This window comes from Bos indicus, chromosome 8, assembly GCF_029378745.1.
Source record: "Bos indicus isolate NIAB-ARS_2022 breed Sahiwal x Tharparkar chromosome 8, NIAB-ARS_B.indTharparkar_mat_pri_1.0, whole genome shotgun sequence".
In the NCBI taxonomy this organism is placed as follows: Eukaryota; Metazoa; Chordata; class Mammalia; order Artiodactyla; family Bovidae; genus Bos; species Bos indicus.
The window spans coordinates 52,624,396-52,643,346 of NC_091767.1; the positions used below are offsets into that span (position 1 = coordinate 52,624,396).

General features: G+C 40.6%; 2 protein-coding genes across 10 annotated transcripts in view; one reads left to right on the forward strand and one right to left on the reverse strand.

Annotated features, from left to right (window-relative positions):
- GCNT1 (glucosaminyl (N-acetyl) transferase 1) overlaps positions 1 to 18,951 on the forward strand; it is a 221,371-nt gene that overhangs the window by 195,919 nt on the left and 6,501 nt on the right. The window lies entirely within an intron of this gene.
- PRUNE2 (prune homolog 2 with BCH domain) overlaps positions 1 to 18,951 on the reverse strand; it is a 292,303-nt gene that overhangs the window by 37,195 nt on the left and 236,157 nt on the right. For all 9 annotated transcript variants that reach the window (XM_019966096.2, XM_070794676.1, XM_070794675.1 and 6 more), the window contains 2 exons: positions 7,169 to 7,248; positions 3,166 to 3,366 (listed from right to left, as the gene is read on the reverse strand). In XM_019966096.2, the coding sequence (XP_019821655.2) occupies positions 3,166 to 3,366; positions 7,169 to 7,248 (281 nt within the window). The remainder of the gene's footprint in view (positions 1 to 3,165; positions 3,367 to 7,168; positions 7,249 to 18,951) is intronic.

Consider the following 18,951-nt stretch of genomic DNA (forward strand, 5'->3'; position numbering starts at 1 on the left):
GTGAGGCTACCTTATTCACATAGGAAACTGTCCGTCATTAGGGGTTAGTTTTAGAAAAGATAAACGAGGTCACTAAACACTGCTAGGAGCCTAGGAAGAAAACATACATGAGCACATGAATGTTTCTTACAGCATTCTTACCAGAAATATTCTGGCTAAAATTCTTTATCATTTTTTCCATTTCCCTTACAAAATGCCTTTGCTAAGATCTGAATTATGGTAAAAATAATTCTGGGGTCAGTTTGAAGACAGAAATAGGTCATCATAATTTTTGATGACCTTTGGATATTTTTAAGTTTATAGAATTAGTTAAATAAAGTATCTTTAAAAAATCTGAGCTCCCTTAGTAAAAAAAAAAAGACTAATCTGTTAAATCCTTCACTATCTACATATTTCTGATATCTTTGGCATTTATACATATCAAAGGACATCAAGCCTCCATCATATCATCCTTTGAATGGTATTTTCCAACAGTTCGGACACAATTATTAAAGAACGTTGCTTGGAAGGGATGACCAACTTAACATCTTTTGATAATGAGCTTCGGAATTTTTTCCATAAGCAAAATCACACCGTGGACAAATAATCTGGCATCAATGCTTGGTCATGAGCTACTGACTAAAACAGGCAAATGGTGTGAACATCCTTCAAGCACTTGGGAAACTAAGGGCCCTCAAGTCACCCCAAAATGGAGGGATTAAAAGAGCATGTAAATGTGAAGGTGGGTCATTAGGCTTGACTTCAGGTATGCTATCCTAACGCAGAAAGAGACCCTCCTGTTCACTGTCAGTGTATTTGTAGAAAAGGAGCATGGCCCAGGAGTTGTAGACAACAACTCAGGTTTTGTGCTGGCTCTGACATTTACTAGCTATGTGACTTTAGGTGAATCACTAAACCTCTGGGGGTAACATAATACCTGTTCACAGAGTTGACATGAGGATTAATACAGTTAATATTTATAAAGCAGCTAGCACAGATCCTTGATACACAGCAAGCACTACGAAGTGTTCATTAAATAAAATTAATTACTGACCAAACACTTTTTAAACCCTGTGACTTAAAAACTCCAGTTTTGTTTAGAATGTATATGCCTAGTTAGAACACTCACATAAGAAACAAAAACAACAAAACTGTGCAGCTTTCAAGCATTACTTTCATACTTTGAGACTCTAATATACATTACTCTTTTATAGAAAGTTATCTATGTCTGCATTATAAAATATAGCTATTCAGATATACTTAGTGTTTTCAACATTTAATGCTGTTGTTTACTTAAAATGGTGACTGAACATACTCCTTTCATGTGAAAATCAAGGTGGACTTTAAAATTCAACTTACACTAAAATTCTCTTAAGACCTAAAAGCAGGGTTGTGGCTGTTAAACTGGTTCTTTCAACATAACTATGTCAACTAAATAAAAAGAACTATGTCAGCAAGTGGCAGCTCTAATTACCAGTTCGCTCAGCCACCACCACTTGGCTTGACAGTTTTACTATTTATAAAAATAAAAGGTTCAGATGTGGGGTGACACGGTTCTCCAGGGCAACAGAGAAGTACAGGGGGAGGAGAGGGAGGGACCTGCAGGGTCATGCCACAGCTGTCTTCTCTGAGATTTTAAGTCAATGCATGATTTTTACACTTGAAGGTTTATTAGCACGAAAGGGACTGGGACAGCTGGGAGCAGCTGGAAAGGATGGCGTGGCTGAGGAAGAGTGTCTGAGATGGCAGAAAAGAATATGAAGTCAAGACCTTTCACCTCCTATTCGTGTATTTCAACTCACAGGGACAGATATCCTGATAACTATATGAATCTAAGAACATGATAAAATGCAATATCAAATCTCTACTTAAACATAATAAACTATAATACAAGTAGTTTAGCTACATCCTGTTCTCTTAGCTTGAGGAAATAAAGCTTTCCACACTGTGAAAGCAGGGTCTGAGTCTAGGGCTGGTTGTGGCTGTAGCCCTGGCTGCTCAATGACCATTGGTTGAGTTAATTAAGTAATTTGATGTTACTCTCCTAATTTCCTAGTTACATTTTTCTATGAAGGAAACTGCTGGAATCAGTATGGCTCTAAAAGTCAGGGCATCTGTTCAATTGTGGTATTTCTCTTTTTACTAATTTTCACAATATATCAAAGCAGTAGATATAGATATAGATATAGTAGATACTCTTACTTTCAAATTCAAACTTATAAAGTCAAAGAATGCCACCCTGTAAAGCTGAAACTACATGATGCCATTTTTTAAAGCAAATACTGTGTATATATTTCTTAACAAAAGCAATTTCATTGAGCAAGAGAAAGAACTGGTAATCATATGATATAATATATTAAATCATATAATAAGACTGGTAATCATATCAGGAATGTCCAGGTTTGATAAGCAAGTTTTTAATCTTCTGACTTTTTATTCTCCCTCCACCACACCCTACCCCATCCCTCCTTCCTTCCTACTTTATTGCTGATATAGCACCAAGCATAAGAAAGTCTCTGGCCTTATGGAGCAGACATTCTAATGGGAAGAGAAAGATAAGTGAGATGCAAACAGTTAAATTATATGATTTCAATTAGTGTGACACATGGAAAATAAAATTAATACTGAAGGAGAGTGTGACTAGATGGTGGGGGTGGCGTGGATACCTTTGATTACAGAGGTCAAGGAAGGCCTCTCTGAGGAGGTCACATCTGATAAAGATCCGAATAAAAACAAGGAACCACCCATGTAGAATGTGTGGGAAAGAACATTCCAGACCATGAGAGGTTGTACAGAGAAATTGGTAAGCTCTAATTTTTCCACTTCAAGCTTTATCTTCCAGATTAAATTCTCTTTCTCTGCAAACCCAGTCCCAATTTTCTTATGACACAGCATGTAACAGTTTACTTCCAATCTCAGCCAAACACAAGGCCTGGCATAGCGTAGGGGTTTGACAAAGGCATGATGGTTGTGTATGACCTCTGTGAACCATACCTGTTCTGTCCAGATCTAAACCATCAATCATGACCACTTATGACCTGAGATACAAACAGAAGCTTCTAGACAGCACAAGAAAGCAGCCAGCAGCAACACAATGGGAGGTTTGTTCCTAATGCCACTTAGATGCCATTAGATATGATTAGATAATCTTTCACTTAACTTCCGCCTGCCAACTTGGCAACTTACCATGGCCAGTGTACTCAAAAGAATCTGCTTCATCGGGAGTCTCAAGTTCATCCACATTGATATCAATCTCATCTGGACTGTCCAAGTTATCATCAGAGAGAACAGACCCTTCACTTTGATCCAGAGACAGATTGATATTTGGGGCTGTGAGTTTGATTTTCCGAGGATGAGTGCTATCAAGATCCAGAGAATTAGGCGGTTCTAAAGAAGATCAAGAGCAGCAGTAAGTGTTAGACCATCATACACAGGACTGCCAACAGTGGATGTGGCCCCAGTGGAAAACAATTTGAAGGCCCTTTCAGCGAAGGCTCCACCTGCTAAAAGTCCTTACTTAGGGTCTGGACCCCTTCGTGACCAGTAGGCCTCAGTACTGGCTTGCTCCAGCCACATCAGTTCTGGTCATGCAGAAATAGGAAGTGGGAGTCAGTGCTAAATGGGCAGAGATCTAGTCTTTAGAACTGCCCTGTTCGGGTTTGAAAACCTGACACTGACAATATTGGATTACATTTTTTATGATGCATATTAAGAGATACAATTAAGCTTTACACATAACTTATCATAATGATTCAAGTAGACTTTATTCCTGTGAGAGGATATGAACTTTATCTGTTATGTTTACAGATACTCCCCACATACATCTCTTTAGTTCTTGACAACTCTGTTATGAACTTTCCTTGGCTGGCATTCTTTGTTTTTTTTTTAAAAAAACTGAGGTATCCTCCCAGATTACATTCCTTGGTCAAGCAGTCATTACTTCTTATGCCAATACTGCCTGACACTGGTTCTTGTACCATAGTGATAGTCTCCTCATGTAAGGCTCATGGAATTAGCTCCCTGTAATATGCATCTTGTTGCTCAAGTGCCTTTCACTTATCAGAAGCAGAGCTGGAGAAGTAATCTTTAACCAAGTTGATCCCAGCTAAACAATGGTACAGAGACACAGTAACAGTAAACATTTCAGGATTCCCTGTAACAAAAGGTTTGAAGGCCATGTAGTATACCGATCAATTCTGCAGTTCTAACTCTGGTCTTGTCCCAAGGAAGCTAACACTGTTTCTTTGTCATTAAGATTTTTTTCTGTATAGAACAACACCCAAACTGTGTTCCATGTACTATCTTTACGTATTACTTGGGAAAAAAGTTTCTATTGACCAGTAAGTTTGTAAAACATTGAGGGGCTTCCCTGGTGGCTCAGATGGTAAAGAATATGCCTGCAATGCAGGAGACGGCATTTGATCCCGAGGTCGGGAAGATCCCCTGGGGAAGGAAATGGCAACCCACTCCAGTATTCTTGCCTAAAGAATCCTATGGACAGAGGAGCCTGACAAGCTACAGTCCATGGAATCAGAAAAAGTCGGACATGACTGACTGATTAACACACTTGTTGACTAGTAAGTTTGTAAAACATTGGGATTCCACAGGGATTCTCAGAGGTGTGCTGTCCAAAAAAAATTTTTTATGATGATAGAAATGTTATATATGTGGCTTCTAGGCACTTGAAATGAAGTCAGTGCAATTGACAAACTGTACGTTTCAAGTTGATTTTAAATTTTAATTAACTTTAATAGCCACATGTGGCTAACAGCTACCCTACAGGATAATGAAAGCTTTAGCACCTGTATTACTCAAAAGTGAATTGTGGGATTGAGATTAACATGTACACACTACTATATATAAAACAGGTAATTAACAAAGACCTACTATATAGCACAGGGAATTCTATTCAATATTCTGAATAACTTACGTGGGAAAAGAATCCGAAAAAGAATGGATTATGTTTATGCATAACAATCACTTTGCTATATACCTGAAACTAACACAACATTGTAAATCAACTACACTCTAATATAAAATAAAAATTAAATTTAAAAGGCAAATTGTGGGAATTCCTTGATGGTCCAGTGGTTAGGGCTCTGCACCTCCACCGAAGGAGACCAGGATTTGATCCCTGGTAAGGGAACTAAGATCCCACAAGCCACACAGCATGGCCAAAATTTAAAAAAAGAGAAAAGAGAGAGAACTGTGAATCTGAAGAGTGGAGTAGAGTGGAGCAGTGGCTACCATGCTTACTCTGCCATAGAACACTTAAGAATAGTTATGTCACATGATTAGTACTTTGAAGAATATACTTTAAATACCTGGACGGAAAAAAAAAGTTGACTCCCTTCTTTTTCAAATCTAGGCTCCACTAATGATCTCAAGAGTTGAGGATCTAGGTAAGATCCTATAGCTGGTATAGTGCAAAGGAGAGAGCCTAGTACAAAGTGGGAGTCATACAGGTTGCAACTAAAAACTTTAAATTCCATTTTGTGTATGCCTTGGGTCATAACTTAGAGTGTAGTTTAGGGTTTTTCTTTTTTTTAATAATCAGGATACTAAGCATTCTTAATATTAAATCACTAATTTTATTATTTAATTAATTTATTTAATTGGAGGCTAATTACTTTACAATATTGTAGTGGTTTTTGCCATACATTGACACGAATCAGCCATGGGTGTACATGTGTTCCCCATCCTAAACCCCCCTCCCACTTCCCTCCCCATCCCATCCCTCAGGGTCATCCCACTGCACCAGCCCTGAGCACCCTCTCTCATGCATCAAACCTGGACTGGAGAGCTATTTCACATATGATAATATACATGTTTCAATGCTATTCTCTCAAGTCATCCCACCCTCGCCTTCTCCCACAGAGTCCAAAAGACTGTTCTATACATCTGTGTCTCTTTTGCTGTCTTGCATACAGGGTCATCGTTACCATGTTTCTAAATTCCATTATACATGCGTTGCTGCTGCTAAGTCGCTTCAGTCGTGTCTGACTCTGTGCAACCCCATGGACTGCAGCCTACCAGGCTTCTCCGTCCATGGGATTCTCCAGGCAAGAACACTGGAGTGGGTTGCCATTTCCTTCTCCAATGCATGAAAGTGGAAAGTGAAAGTGCAGTTGCTCAGTCATGTCTGACTCTTAGCGACCCCATGGACTGCAGCCTACCAGGCTCTTCCATCCATGGGATTTTCTGGGCAACAGTACTGGAGTGGGGTGCTATTGCCTTCTCCCAATCAGTTCTAATGAGGTGGATGAAACTGGAGCCTATTATACAGACTGAAGTAAGCCAGAAAGAAAAACACCAATACAGTATACAGTATACATGCGTTAGTATGTATTGGTGTTTTTCTTTCTGGCTTACTTCACTCTGTATAATAGGCTCCAGTTTCATCCACCTCATTAGAACTGATTCAAATGTATTCTTTTTAACGGCCGAGTAATAGTCCATTGTGTATATGTACCACAGCTTTCTTATCCATTCATCTGCCGATGGACATCTAGGTTGCTTCCATGTCCTGGCTATTGTAAACAATGCTGTGATGAACACTGGGGTACACGTGTCTCTTTCAATTCTGGTTTCCTCGGTGTGTATGCCCAGCAGTGGGATTGCTGGGTCGTATGGCAGTTCTGTTTCCAGTTTTTTAAGGAATCTCCACACTGTTCTCCACAGTGGCTGTACTAGTTTGCATTCCCACCAACAGTGTAAGAAGGTTCCCTTTTCTCCACACCCTCTCCAGCATTTATTGTTTGTAGACTTTTGGATAGCAGCCATTCTGACCAGCGTGAGATGGTACCTCATGATTTTGATTTGCATTTCTCTGTAAATCACTAATTTTAAATATTTTCACACTTAAGTATAAATTTGGTGAACTTAGACGTTGGTTAGAATTTGGTATTATGATAAAAAGCAACCATTATCACAGGAACTGAAAACATTTTGGCAGATCTAGGCACGGCTTGGGAGACAAAGGATAGCCTGCGTTCGTTGGTTATTCAAGTCGACTCTGTAATTAACTACATCAAGCCTAACACCTTCCTCACACATTTTTTTTTCTCACTCTCTTCACCTCTATCACTGAAATCACAAGTTGGATGCACAGGAAATGGTTCTCTCACTGAATAATGAACACGTTTGGATATAGAACACCGCTGAAAGAAATAAATGAACACTCTCTCACCTGGCCTCATGTCTGCAGCAGTGGGACTCAGCATCCCCTCCTCAGAGTGGATGTCCATTCCCACATCCTCTGACAGCAGTCTGGAAAAAAGAAAAAAAGCAAATGGTGTAAAACACTGCGTGGGATTTCATTTTCTTTGAAAAGGAAACCCCAAGATTCCAGGATAGTATTTTCAATAAACCTAGTACACGTACTGAATTCACTGGAAGTGGCCCCAACTTAGAAAACAGACTTTCTGCAGTTACTGTGAATGAGAACCACAGACACAGCTTTTACTCTGTGCACATAGACAGTCACTTCTGTCAGCTCACACAGGTAAACACACCTCGAGAAATTCAAAAACAGGAAAAGTAAATAATTAATAAAATATATTTAAGGAGACATGTAACTTTGTTTCTTTCCAACAAGAGATGTAATACATGCTCTGGAGTAAGGACAGAGCTGACTTTGTATGTATCTCTTCCTCTGTGTAAATTTGAGCATACTACCTAAACTATGGGTACAGGAAAGCATACTCTGCTGGTCTCTCTCTGTAAAATAGGGATATACCACCTACCTCACTGAGCTGTTGAAAGATTAAGCAATGAATGTAAAGTGCTTGACATCCCTGAGGAGGTACCAACTATTAATATTTTCTTTCCTTTGAATATTTAAAAATTCATTGTGAATTACACATTGGTGAAGATGGTTTTGGTCATGAGTTACTATCTTTTCTAATCAGTTTTGAACCTGGGACTGTTTATGTTAGCCCACTTGGTAAGACTAGTGGAAGGGAACAGACAAATACTGAGGAAACTGTGGCAAATTCACGTGCTTTTGTAGGAAGCTAACCACTGTTCTGTGGTGTTGGAGAAGACTCTTGAGAGTCCCTTGGACAGCTAGGAGTGCCAACCAGTTCATCCTAAGGGAAATCAGTCCTGAATATTCATTGGAAGGACTGATGCTGAAGTTGAAACTCCAATACTTTGGCCACCTGATGCGAAGAACTGACTCATTTGAAAAGACCCTGATGCTTGGAAAGATGGAAGGCAGGAGGAAAAGGAGACAACAGAGGATGAGATGGTTGGATGGCATCACCAACTCGATGGACATGAGTTTGAGTAAATTCTGGGAGTTGGTGATAGAGGCCTGGCATGCTGCAGTCCATGGGGTTGCAAAGAGTCAGACATGACTGAGCAACTGAACTGAATTGAACCACTGTTCACAATAAATTCCCCTTGACTTATTTTTATCTCCTGACCTTCATTCAGTACATCCCCATTTGTCACAATTATATATTTTTATTCTTGGGCGCTTTCATGTAATTTCTCTCATCTAGGGTAAATACCTCTGATGTAGGCACCCTTCTAAATTTAAACATTATAAACCTTTGTGTTAAAGTCCTAAATTTAATCCCTCCCTCTCCCCCTCCCTCTCTTATTGCGACTCCTCTCCACCTCAATCCAGGTCTACCAAACATTTGAAGTTTGCGTACCTGGATGATCAATATTTTCAGGATCCAAGTTAAACCCCTTACTGTCAATAAAGCCTATGATGTAAACAAAATCCTATGTCCCTAGTGATAACAACTTGCTTCACTTATTCCATAAATATGTACTGTGTGTCTACTCTGTGCTAAGGATACAGAAGACTGAAATAGACCAGTCTCATTCTTGTCGTGAAAATGGGATGATGGAGTTAAAATAATAATGACTGTTACCAAAAACTCAGAGCTGCTCCTGAGAGAAGTAAATGCCTTCATCCTTACCTGTCAACCCTACACACCTCTTCAAAAACATACGGAGTTTCTTTCTCCATACACTTGCTATGGCTTCTGCTGTGTATGTTCTCTGAAATGAGTCCTGCAGCTTAGTCGAAAAGAGTGAGGGGTCAGCATGTGAGCCAAAGACAATAATGTAATGGCAGGAATAAGATAACTCCTGCCAGAGACACACTGCATTGGGAGGCAGCAAACTGAACTGTCCAGCAGTGGAGGTGGGAGTGGTGGGCAAAGAGAAGGCCTTCCAGGGGCCCCAGTTTTGAAAGACCTGGGACCCAGAGGGATAGTTGTCTGGGTTTCCTATGCTGCTGTAGTTTTTCAGATCTCCCTGCAATGATGCCTTGTCATCTGGCTGTGTTCTCCTTGACATCAACCCTGTAGTACCTGTGACACAGCAAAATGCTGCTGAGAGGAGTTACATTCAAATCCTAGCTCCATCCCTTACTGTGTCATATGGCAAATTATCTAATCTTTCTGTGTCTCCATTCCCTCACCAATAAAAAAAGACTGTGCAATGCCTAAAAATAATATCGAAAGAAAAAAATGCTGTCTCCTTTATTGAAGTTCCTTTTGCTGTCTATTGTAACTGCTTTCTCCATTAGCCTTGAAGCTTCATGAGGACAGAAACCATGTCTGTCTTCTTCACTATTACATCTCCAGCACCTGGTATAAACACTCGATAAATATGTGTTGGATTGAATTACTGAACTTGAACTTCCCTAAATGCACTATTACATCTCCGACACCTGGTATAAACACTCGATAAATATGTGTTGGATTGAATTACTAAACTTGAACTTCCCTAAATGCACACATACATGATTTTCCCTAGTTGCCTATAAGTCAACCTTAAAAAAAAAAAAAAGGCATCATATCTACTTGCTTCAGAGAGCACATAAGGGTGCTGGCCATAGGCCCAATACGAAGTTTAAAAACAGATAGTATCCATCTTAAATTTTTGCAGGTTTTGTTGATGTTTCTAAGCTATGGGCAACATCATGGAGTAATTCAAAGAGTCCTAGATATGAGGGTCTAGTTATGGGTTATAGTTCTACTGTTAGTACTGACAAGCTGATTAACCTTGAGAAAATTAATTATCTTTGTGATTTTAAAGGAAGATAATAAATACCCAACATTACAGGGACTGTGGAGAATAAACAGAATAAGGAAGTGCTCTGAAAATTATAAAGCACTGACTAAGTAAGTTTAAGGTATTATGTCCCCTCACTTTAAACATAATGCAGGATCAGTAATTTAACTGAAGTGTGTGTCGTGGTTAGACAAAACATAATTAAGTTTCCTAAAATTTGAGTATTAGCCCAGGTAAGGGTAAGTTTCAGCGCTAAACAGATCTCCGTAGAGACTGTAAGTGCCCCGGATGCACTGAAGTTAGTAAATAGAGCCTTTGTCTCTCAATGTCTTTTTGCAACACAGAGCAGAGACCCTGTTAAGGAGGTGCTAGAAAAGCAAAAGTGACATACCTGAGGGAAGAGAAAAACTGAAGCTGTGATCGGGCAGTGATCAGAAGCGAGGGACCCACAAACCCACAGATATTACAGAAGGCCATGCGGACTTTTTTAGGAAACTCCAGGAAAGAGAGAAGGAACACTGAACCAGAATAGACCAGAGGCAAACCTGGGAGAAACCCAAGTTGCAGCCATCGTCAATACTACCACATTCATACATTAGGCCGATAAATATTTGTAGAAATAAAGCAGCCAAACAGAATAATTGGCAAGGAAATAGCATGGAGTTTTACATCAGTAATGGACGCCTCTCAGGACCGGTTGGGTAACTAATCAATCCATCGTGAAGGTAAGTATTTTACCATATCCATCGGTAGTCACTACTTAATTTGGGGTTTTCTGTATACAGCACAGAGGTACCAAACAGGTTGGGGGGAGTTGTAAACACAAGACTGACTCTACTGTGGCCATCCTCTCCAAAAGATGCTTAGCTCCACATCTCCATCTAGAGGATGGATCTGGAATTGTTAGTTTGCTGGGCAGTTTTATAAACATCACTGATCTTCACCAAACGGTTCTGGCTCTCCACTTTTTGCACACGTGGTACAAGTGTACCTCCCTGTCCTCCTCTGAAATTAAGGTGGGCATGCGACTTGCTTTGACAAATGAAATGGTGGCTGAAGTGGCAGGTTTCACTTCTGGGAAGAAGAATTAGGAGAAAGCATGGGTGCCACGTGTTGTTCCCCACCTGGGTGCCTGTGGAGGAGCTCAGCCCGACGGCTACGGGGAGCAGCTGCTAAGTCGCTTCAGTCGTGTCCGACTCTGTGCGACCCCATAGACGGCAGCCCACCAGGCTCCCCCGTCCCTGGGATTCTCCAGGCAGGAACACTGGAGTGGGTTGCCATTTCCTTCTCTAATGCATGAAAGTGAAAAGTGAAAGTGAAGTCGCTCAGTCGTGTCCGACCCTCAGCGACCCCATGGACTGCAGCCTTCCAGGCTCCTCCATCCATGGGATTTTCCAGGCAAGAGTACTGGACTGGGGTGCCATTGCCTTCTAAACAAAGCTCACTGGATATATGAGCAAGAAAGAATTTTTTGTTTTGTCTTACCCAGAGATATTGGGTTTCTTTGTTCAAACATGCTAATCCAACCCATTCTGAGTAGTACTACTGTATATTCCGATCTTTATTGCTTGTTTTGAAGGGAGTATCTGACTCACACTATGCGCTGATTTCCTACACTCTCAGCCCAGGCTCAGGCTGATGTACACATCTTCCTGTCTAGGTTGTTAAAACATAAAAGAACACTTTAAAAGATGAGGACAAAGCTCAGAAGAGCATCAAAGGCTTTCAAGTATTTATAAACTTGAATATTAATATACTACCTTTATGGGTTTGTCACAGTCACCTAGCCCTTGTCAGTTTACTTAATACTTTTATTTCAATTGACTTATTTTTTTCAAGTTTGCTCTCAAAGAAAGATTTGTATCACTATACATGGAAACTTAGAATCACTTGCCTAAAAGAAATAGTTGCATAAGTTTAATCAAAATAAAACAATGCTATTACATTCAAGGTAGAAACCCTTGAGCTGTCACTTTGAGACTTTATTTGCTAAAAAGAAGAGATTAGAAAGTGTCTGACAAGGTGTAATATCATTTATCGTTATAAATGCAAAGAAATGCTATGTAAGACAGAACACCCTAAAACTAATCAATACATTTCCAAACTTGAGAGAGACCAAGGGAAATTCCAGGTGCCAGAAATGAACAGTTATTCTAGAAAGCTGAAGAAAGGTAGTCTGGAGCATTCTTGACTGGACATAGGCCTTAGGGCCCCACAGGAGAAGAGACCTCCAGGTGCTAGAAGAAAGACCTAGATTTGAACATCCACATAAGGCCATGGTCCCTAAAGAACCGCCCTCTTAATGAAAAGAGAGTGAGAACAAACTCTATCCTCTGGCCTCAGAAAGCATAGTCTGCCTGGAATCTTGGGTAGAACATAAAAAGCAACCAGTGAGAATTAGACACACTATTTGTATGCCAAGTGTGTCTGATTTATATTACCTGAATGATGTAGCAAACACAAGTCAAGAAATTAAAATTAAAATTCACCTAGGACCATTAAAAGCCAAGATTCCCAAGGTTCCAGAAGAATCAAATATGAAACCACTTGGCAGTGCTACTTGCACTAACTAGGATTCACTGGAAACCCACTTAGGAGAAAGTTAAAAACCCTCTAAAAGATGACCTCACACCAACACCCCCAACCCACACCCCCTAAGCTACAAATTACACTAGGGAAAAACATTATGAAAGATTGCCAGCAGATGCTGTAAACAGAAGAACTGGCAATAAAAGCCATTTAATGAACAAATAATATGAGATTATAATAATTACCTAGAGCCAGACATCCTGGAATGTGAAGTCAAGTGGGCCTTAGAAAGCATCACTACGAACAAAGCTAGTGGAGGTGATGGAATTCCAGTCAAGCTATTTCAAATCCTGAAAGATGATGCTGTGAAAGCACTCAATATGCCAGCAAATTTGGAAAACTCAGCAGTGGCCACAGGACTGGAAAAAGTCAGTTTTCATTCTAATCACCAAGAAAGGCAATGCCAAAGAATGCTCAAACTACCACACAATTGCACTCATCTCCCATGCTAGTAGAGTAATGCTCAAAATTCTCCAAGCCAAGCTTCAGCAATACATGAACCATGAACTTCCAGATGTTCAAGCTGGTTTTAGAAAAGGCAGAGGAACCAGAGATCAAATTGCCAACATCTGCTGGATCATTGAAAAAGAGAGTTCCAAAAAAACATCTACTGCTTTATTGACTATGCCAAAGCCTTTGACTGTCTGGATCACAATAAACTGTGGAAAATTCTGAAAGAGATGGGAATACCAGACCACCTGATCTGCCTCTTGAGAAACCTATATGCAGGTCAGGAAGCAACAGTTAGAACTGGACATGGAACAACAGACTGGTTCCAAATAGGAAAAGGAGTACATCAAGGCTGTATATTGTCACCCTGCTTATTTAACTTATATGCACCATACATCATGAGAAATGCTGGACTGGAAGAAGCATAAGCTGGAATCAAGATTGCCGGGAGAAATATCAGTAACCTCAGATATGCAGATGACACCACCCTTATGGCAGAAAGTGAAGAGGAACTAAAAAGCCTCTTGATGAAAGTGAAAGTGGAGAGTGAAAAAGTTGGCTTAAAGCTCAACATTCAGAAAACGAAGATCGTGGCATCCGGTCCTATCACTTCATGGGAAATAGATGGGGAAACAGTGGAAACAGTGTCAGACTTCATTTTTCTGGGCTCCAAAATCACTGCAGATGGTGACTGCAGCCATGAAATTAAAAGATGCTTACTCCTTGGAAGGAAAGTTATGACCAACCTAGATAGCATATTGAAAAGCAGAGACATTACTTTGCCAACAAAGGTCCATCTAGGCAAGGCTATGGTTTTTCCAGTGGTCATGTATGCATGTGAGAGTTGGACTGTGAAGAAGGCTGAGCGCCAAAGAACTGATGCTTTGAACTGTGGTGTTGGAGAAGACTCTTGAGAGTCCCTTGGACTGCAAGGAGATCCAACTAGTCCATTCTAAAGGTGGTCAGTCCTGGATGTTCTTTGGAAGGACTGATGCTAAAGCTGAAACTCCAGTACTTTGGCCACCTCATGTGAAGAGCTGACTCCTTGGAAAAGACCCTGATGCTGGGAGGGATTGGAGGCAGGAGGAGAAGTGGACGACAGAGGATGAGATAGCTGGATGGCATCACTGACTCGATGGACGTGAGTCTGGGTGAACTCCGGGAGTTGGTGATGGACAGGGAGGCCTGGCGTGCTGCGATTCATGGGGTCACAAAGAGTCGGACATGACTGAGCGACTGAACAGAACTGAATTAAAATCTTCATGGTGTTGAAGCACTGAGATTTGGGTTGTCGGTCATAGCAGGTAATGTCATTTACCCTGAGAAGCCATGCTGCTTAAAAAAGGAACATCTAAAAATAATAATGCAGAAGTGTTTATGATAAAGTGTTATAAAAAGAAATATCAGAAAAACATTAGCCACAAGAAGCAAGTGTCACAAAATTAGTATCAAACAAAATAGACTTTGGGCAGAAAAGCATTATTAAGGGTTAAGAAAGTTAATACTTTATGATAAAAGGAGGAATTTCTCAGAAGGTATATTGATCCAGAGTCAATATGCTTTTAACAACATAGTCGGAAAAAAGTCAATTATAAGGAGAAATTGATTTCATGGGTGGGAACTTGAATATGTCTCAAGAATTTATAAATCTGAAAAAAAATGCATAAAGATACAGAAGATCTGAACAAAGTACTAACACAACTTAATCTAATGGAGAGATCTACATTCAAGAAAATTACACATTTTTTTTTAAACTCTTGAAAATTGTATAAAATGTCATGTAAAATACCAAAAGTCAATCTTAGTTAGTGTTAGTCACTCAGTCATGTCTGACTCTTTGTGAGCCCATTGGCTATAGCCTACTAGGCTCCTCTTCCCATGAAATTCTCCAGGCAAGTATACTGGAGTGGGTAGCCATTCCCTTCTCCAGCAGATCTTCCTGACCTAGGGATCAAACCCAGGTCTCCCGCATTGTAGGCAGATTCTTTACCATCTAAGCCACTATACTGCATGTACTTTATTTTCTGACTTCAGGATGACATATAAGAAATCAATCATAAAAAGACTGGAAACTGGAAAACATATTTGTAAGTTGTTGAACAATAAAGTATGACATACCAAAACTTGTGAAAGTAGCTAAAGAAATTCCTAGAGTAAAATAAATAGCCTTGAACTCAAATATTAGAAAATAAAATGAATGAATTAGCTTAGGGCTCAACTCAATCCAGGAAGTTAGAAAAAGAACCATGCCCTTAGGTAACTTCATGCTATTTATACTAAATGTGGGCACCTATCTCATCACAAACAGCACCAAGTGGGGGCCAGTGATATAAATGGAATTCTTCCATTTGAGAATGGATCTCATTTCTATTAGAAGAATTTCTATTACCAGATTTTGTGTTTCTGGTACTTACGTGTCTTCATAAAGAAACCAGCATGCTGTAGCATGGCAGTCCTGACACCACAGAGTAAAAGACTAATCACGACAGCAAAACTTTGGTACCTGGTTAAATCCACCCTTTTGCCTTTAGACCAGGTACAAAGGTAAGCCCGTTCTACATTGTATATCCTTCCAGCATTTCTGAAGCTGGAGGGATTTAATTGTTGTAGGATTAGCCCTGTCCAGGATCAGGGTCTTCTTAACAGCAAATGAGCAGTGAACCAAGACACACACACACACACACACACACACACACACACACACAGCACTTCTAGATGCTCATGTTTCCTGACAGGTGTGCACACTCAGCAGCTGACAACACCATTTCCAGGGAATAATCATTTTTATAAGACTGACCATTAAGAAATACAGCTCCATAGAAATAGGGTAGCAGGCTAAGCATGTTAATTGTTCTTAAAAAAATACTGGATAGTTATGCTTATTTATTTTGGGAAATGATTACATAAAGAGAAAGTTCTTTCATGACAGAGTTCCTAAAATTCTCCTGATTTTCTTCTAGTCAAATAAGACACACTGGACTGGTAAGGTTGCTTCCTCTAGGCATGGAGATAAAATGAAAAAAGAAGAAAATCTTTCACCAGGTGCTTGCCTGCCTTTGTTAAATACATAAATTAGCCCTTTAAAGACCAAGGGTTGGAGAGTTTCCATTTTAGGATCCCTGTCTGATAAAGTGAAGTGAAGTGAAAGTTGTTCAGTCGTGTCCAACTCTTTGTGCCTCCATGGACTATATGGTTCATGGAATTCTCCATACCAGAATACTGGAGTGGGTAGCCTTTCCCTTCTCCAGGGGATCTTCCCAACCCAGGGATTGAACCCAGGTCTCCCGCATTGTAGGTGGATTCTTTACCAACTGAGAGCCAAGGGAAGCCCAGGAATACTGGAGTGGGTAGCCTATTCATTCTCCAGGGGAATCTTCCCGACCCAGGAATCAAACCAGAGTCTCCTCCATTGCAGGCGGTTTCTTTACCAACTGAATTATCAGGGAAATCTGATAAAGTGGGCAGCACAATTTAAGGTAAGGGTACATGCTACTCTGTAAGCTCCAGAGCTCTTATCACATTACTCAACTGGGGGTAAGACAGGCTGTACTGGGGATCACACACAGCTTAATCAAGCTGATATCAGGAGAGGATGGGAGCTTAGGAAGCTGAGTCTGAGCTCATGAAATGAGGTTCTTGCCAACAACTGGCTACCCCATGGGACCTCACTCACCCCAGAACACATAAGTGTGGTGACTCCTATAAGCCAGTCAGCTGAGGGCAGATAAGGAAGGGAGAACATGGAAAGGAGAAGACAGAAAACAAATAGAAGATAAGCACTTGGCACTCACCCAGTTACTACCTTCTCTAGGGATTTTGCAAAACCCCACAAACCACAGCCATCTGTTCTCCGATTCTCAGAGGAGAGAGACATAATATAGTCTCCTTACTCAGAGTTGAATTCTCAGAATAGCCAAGTAGCAAAAATCGCTTGTCATCCAAACGACCCTTGAATGACAGCATATGTCGCTCTGTATAAAATCCTTTGTAGTAGCCTTATGAGCACTACCATTTAAGGAACACTGAGGAGGGATAGAAGGAAAGCCTAAATATCATTTAAACCCTTTGCTTTTCAGATAATAATTAGATCCTTGGCTGTGAACCAGGGCTGCATGGAGAATTCTACCTCTTGCCTGCAGAGTATATATTAGTCCCACATTTTTTTCTAAGACCTTAAGACATCAATAATGTATTTGTTGTTAAGAAGATTAAATTAAATGATGTAATATCACATTGCAGAGGGGCATATACTTGTTTCTAAAGCCAATATACAGTTCACAACTTGGATGACTCATAAGCACTTTGAATTCAACATGTATAAGACTGAATTCAGCGCTTTCTTTTACACAGGTCTGCTACAGCCTACATTCCCTGCGATGGTTTTAAAAAATGTCCATGAATTCTCTGACATTCCCCTCAGAAGTTGGAGCCTAATCCTCCTTTCCTTAAGCATAGACCGAACTTAGTTACTTGCTTTTAAAGAATGGAATGAGGTAGAAGTGACAGTGTGTGACTTCTAAGACTAGATCCCAAGAAGCATGTGCCTTGCTTCCTCTTTGGTCTCTCTCGGATTACTCACCCTGGGAGAAGCCTGCTGCCACCACATCCAGAGGATGCTCAAGCATGTAGTAAGGAACTGAGGCTTCCTATAAAAATCCAGGCAGAAACTGAGGCCTCCTGCCAACAGCCATGTGAGGGGCTCACCTTGGAAGCAGGTCTTCCAGCCCCAGTCAAGTCTTCAGATGACTGATGTCTCAACAGCAACTTCGTAAGAGACCCCGAGTCAGAACCACTATCTAATCTGCTCTTTAGTTCCTGATACAGAAACCATGAGAGTATAAATGTTTGTTGTTTTAAGGTAAATTTTGAGACAATTTATTACATGGTAATAGTCAGCTAACATCTTCCCATCCCGGTGAATGTCGCTGAGCTCCCAATCCCCAAAATGAGCATTCATTCTTCTTTTCCTTCTTTTTCTACCATTTCTTCCCAATCCAGTTGACCATCCTGACAATCCAGTCTTATACACTGGCCTCATCTTCTCCTCTTTACTTTCACTGCTACGATCTTAGTTCATTTTCTTCCTAGCAGAAACCTGTTTCTGTTTTCACTCCCCACCCCTCCACATTGCTCAGTATCCAACCTTCTCAATCTAACCTTGTTTCAGTCCTTTCACATCCCCATTGCCCCAAAGGAAGGGGCCTGGCTCCAGAGTGTGGCTCACCAGACTTCACGGTCTGGCTTCCCAGGATACACCCAAGCTTACTCTCCCCTCAGACACTCCCTACGTTGGCCAGTGCCCATTCCCTACTTGGCCCTCGCTTAGGGCCAAGTACAATCTACAACTCAGCTTAGACATCTCGGCCACAGGGCTCATCCCCAACCTGCACAGTTAGGTCAAGTTCCACAGTACCCTGAGCTCACATCAAATGGATATTTTTCATGATTTACAACAATCTGTTCCTAGCTTGTCTGCCCTACCTCCCACACTCATGACCACTCTTGTTCCCCACCTCCACACTTACACACAGAGGTCCATGAGGGCAGGTTCTCCCAGTGCTTAGCATGTGTAATTGGCAAAGGGCCTAGCATGTGGTGGAGGTGAATAACTAGCGGCTGAATAAACACCCTTATTTAGAGATGTGAGGATGCCCTGCTCTTCTAGCAAAGAGTTCCTCATAAAGTCTTATCACATAATGGAACTTGACCACCAAAATTCTCTACCAACAAATCACTTTCCATAACAAGTTAAACTTTCTTCAAAACATAATTCAGACAAATGTATACATATATCCCCTTCCTCTTAAGCCTTCCTCCCACCCCATCTCACCCCTCTAGATAGCTAGTACAATGGATGTACACAATATTATAAAGCAATTTTTTAAAAATTTAAAC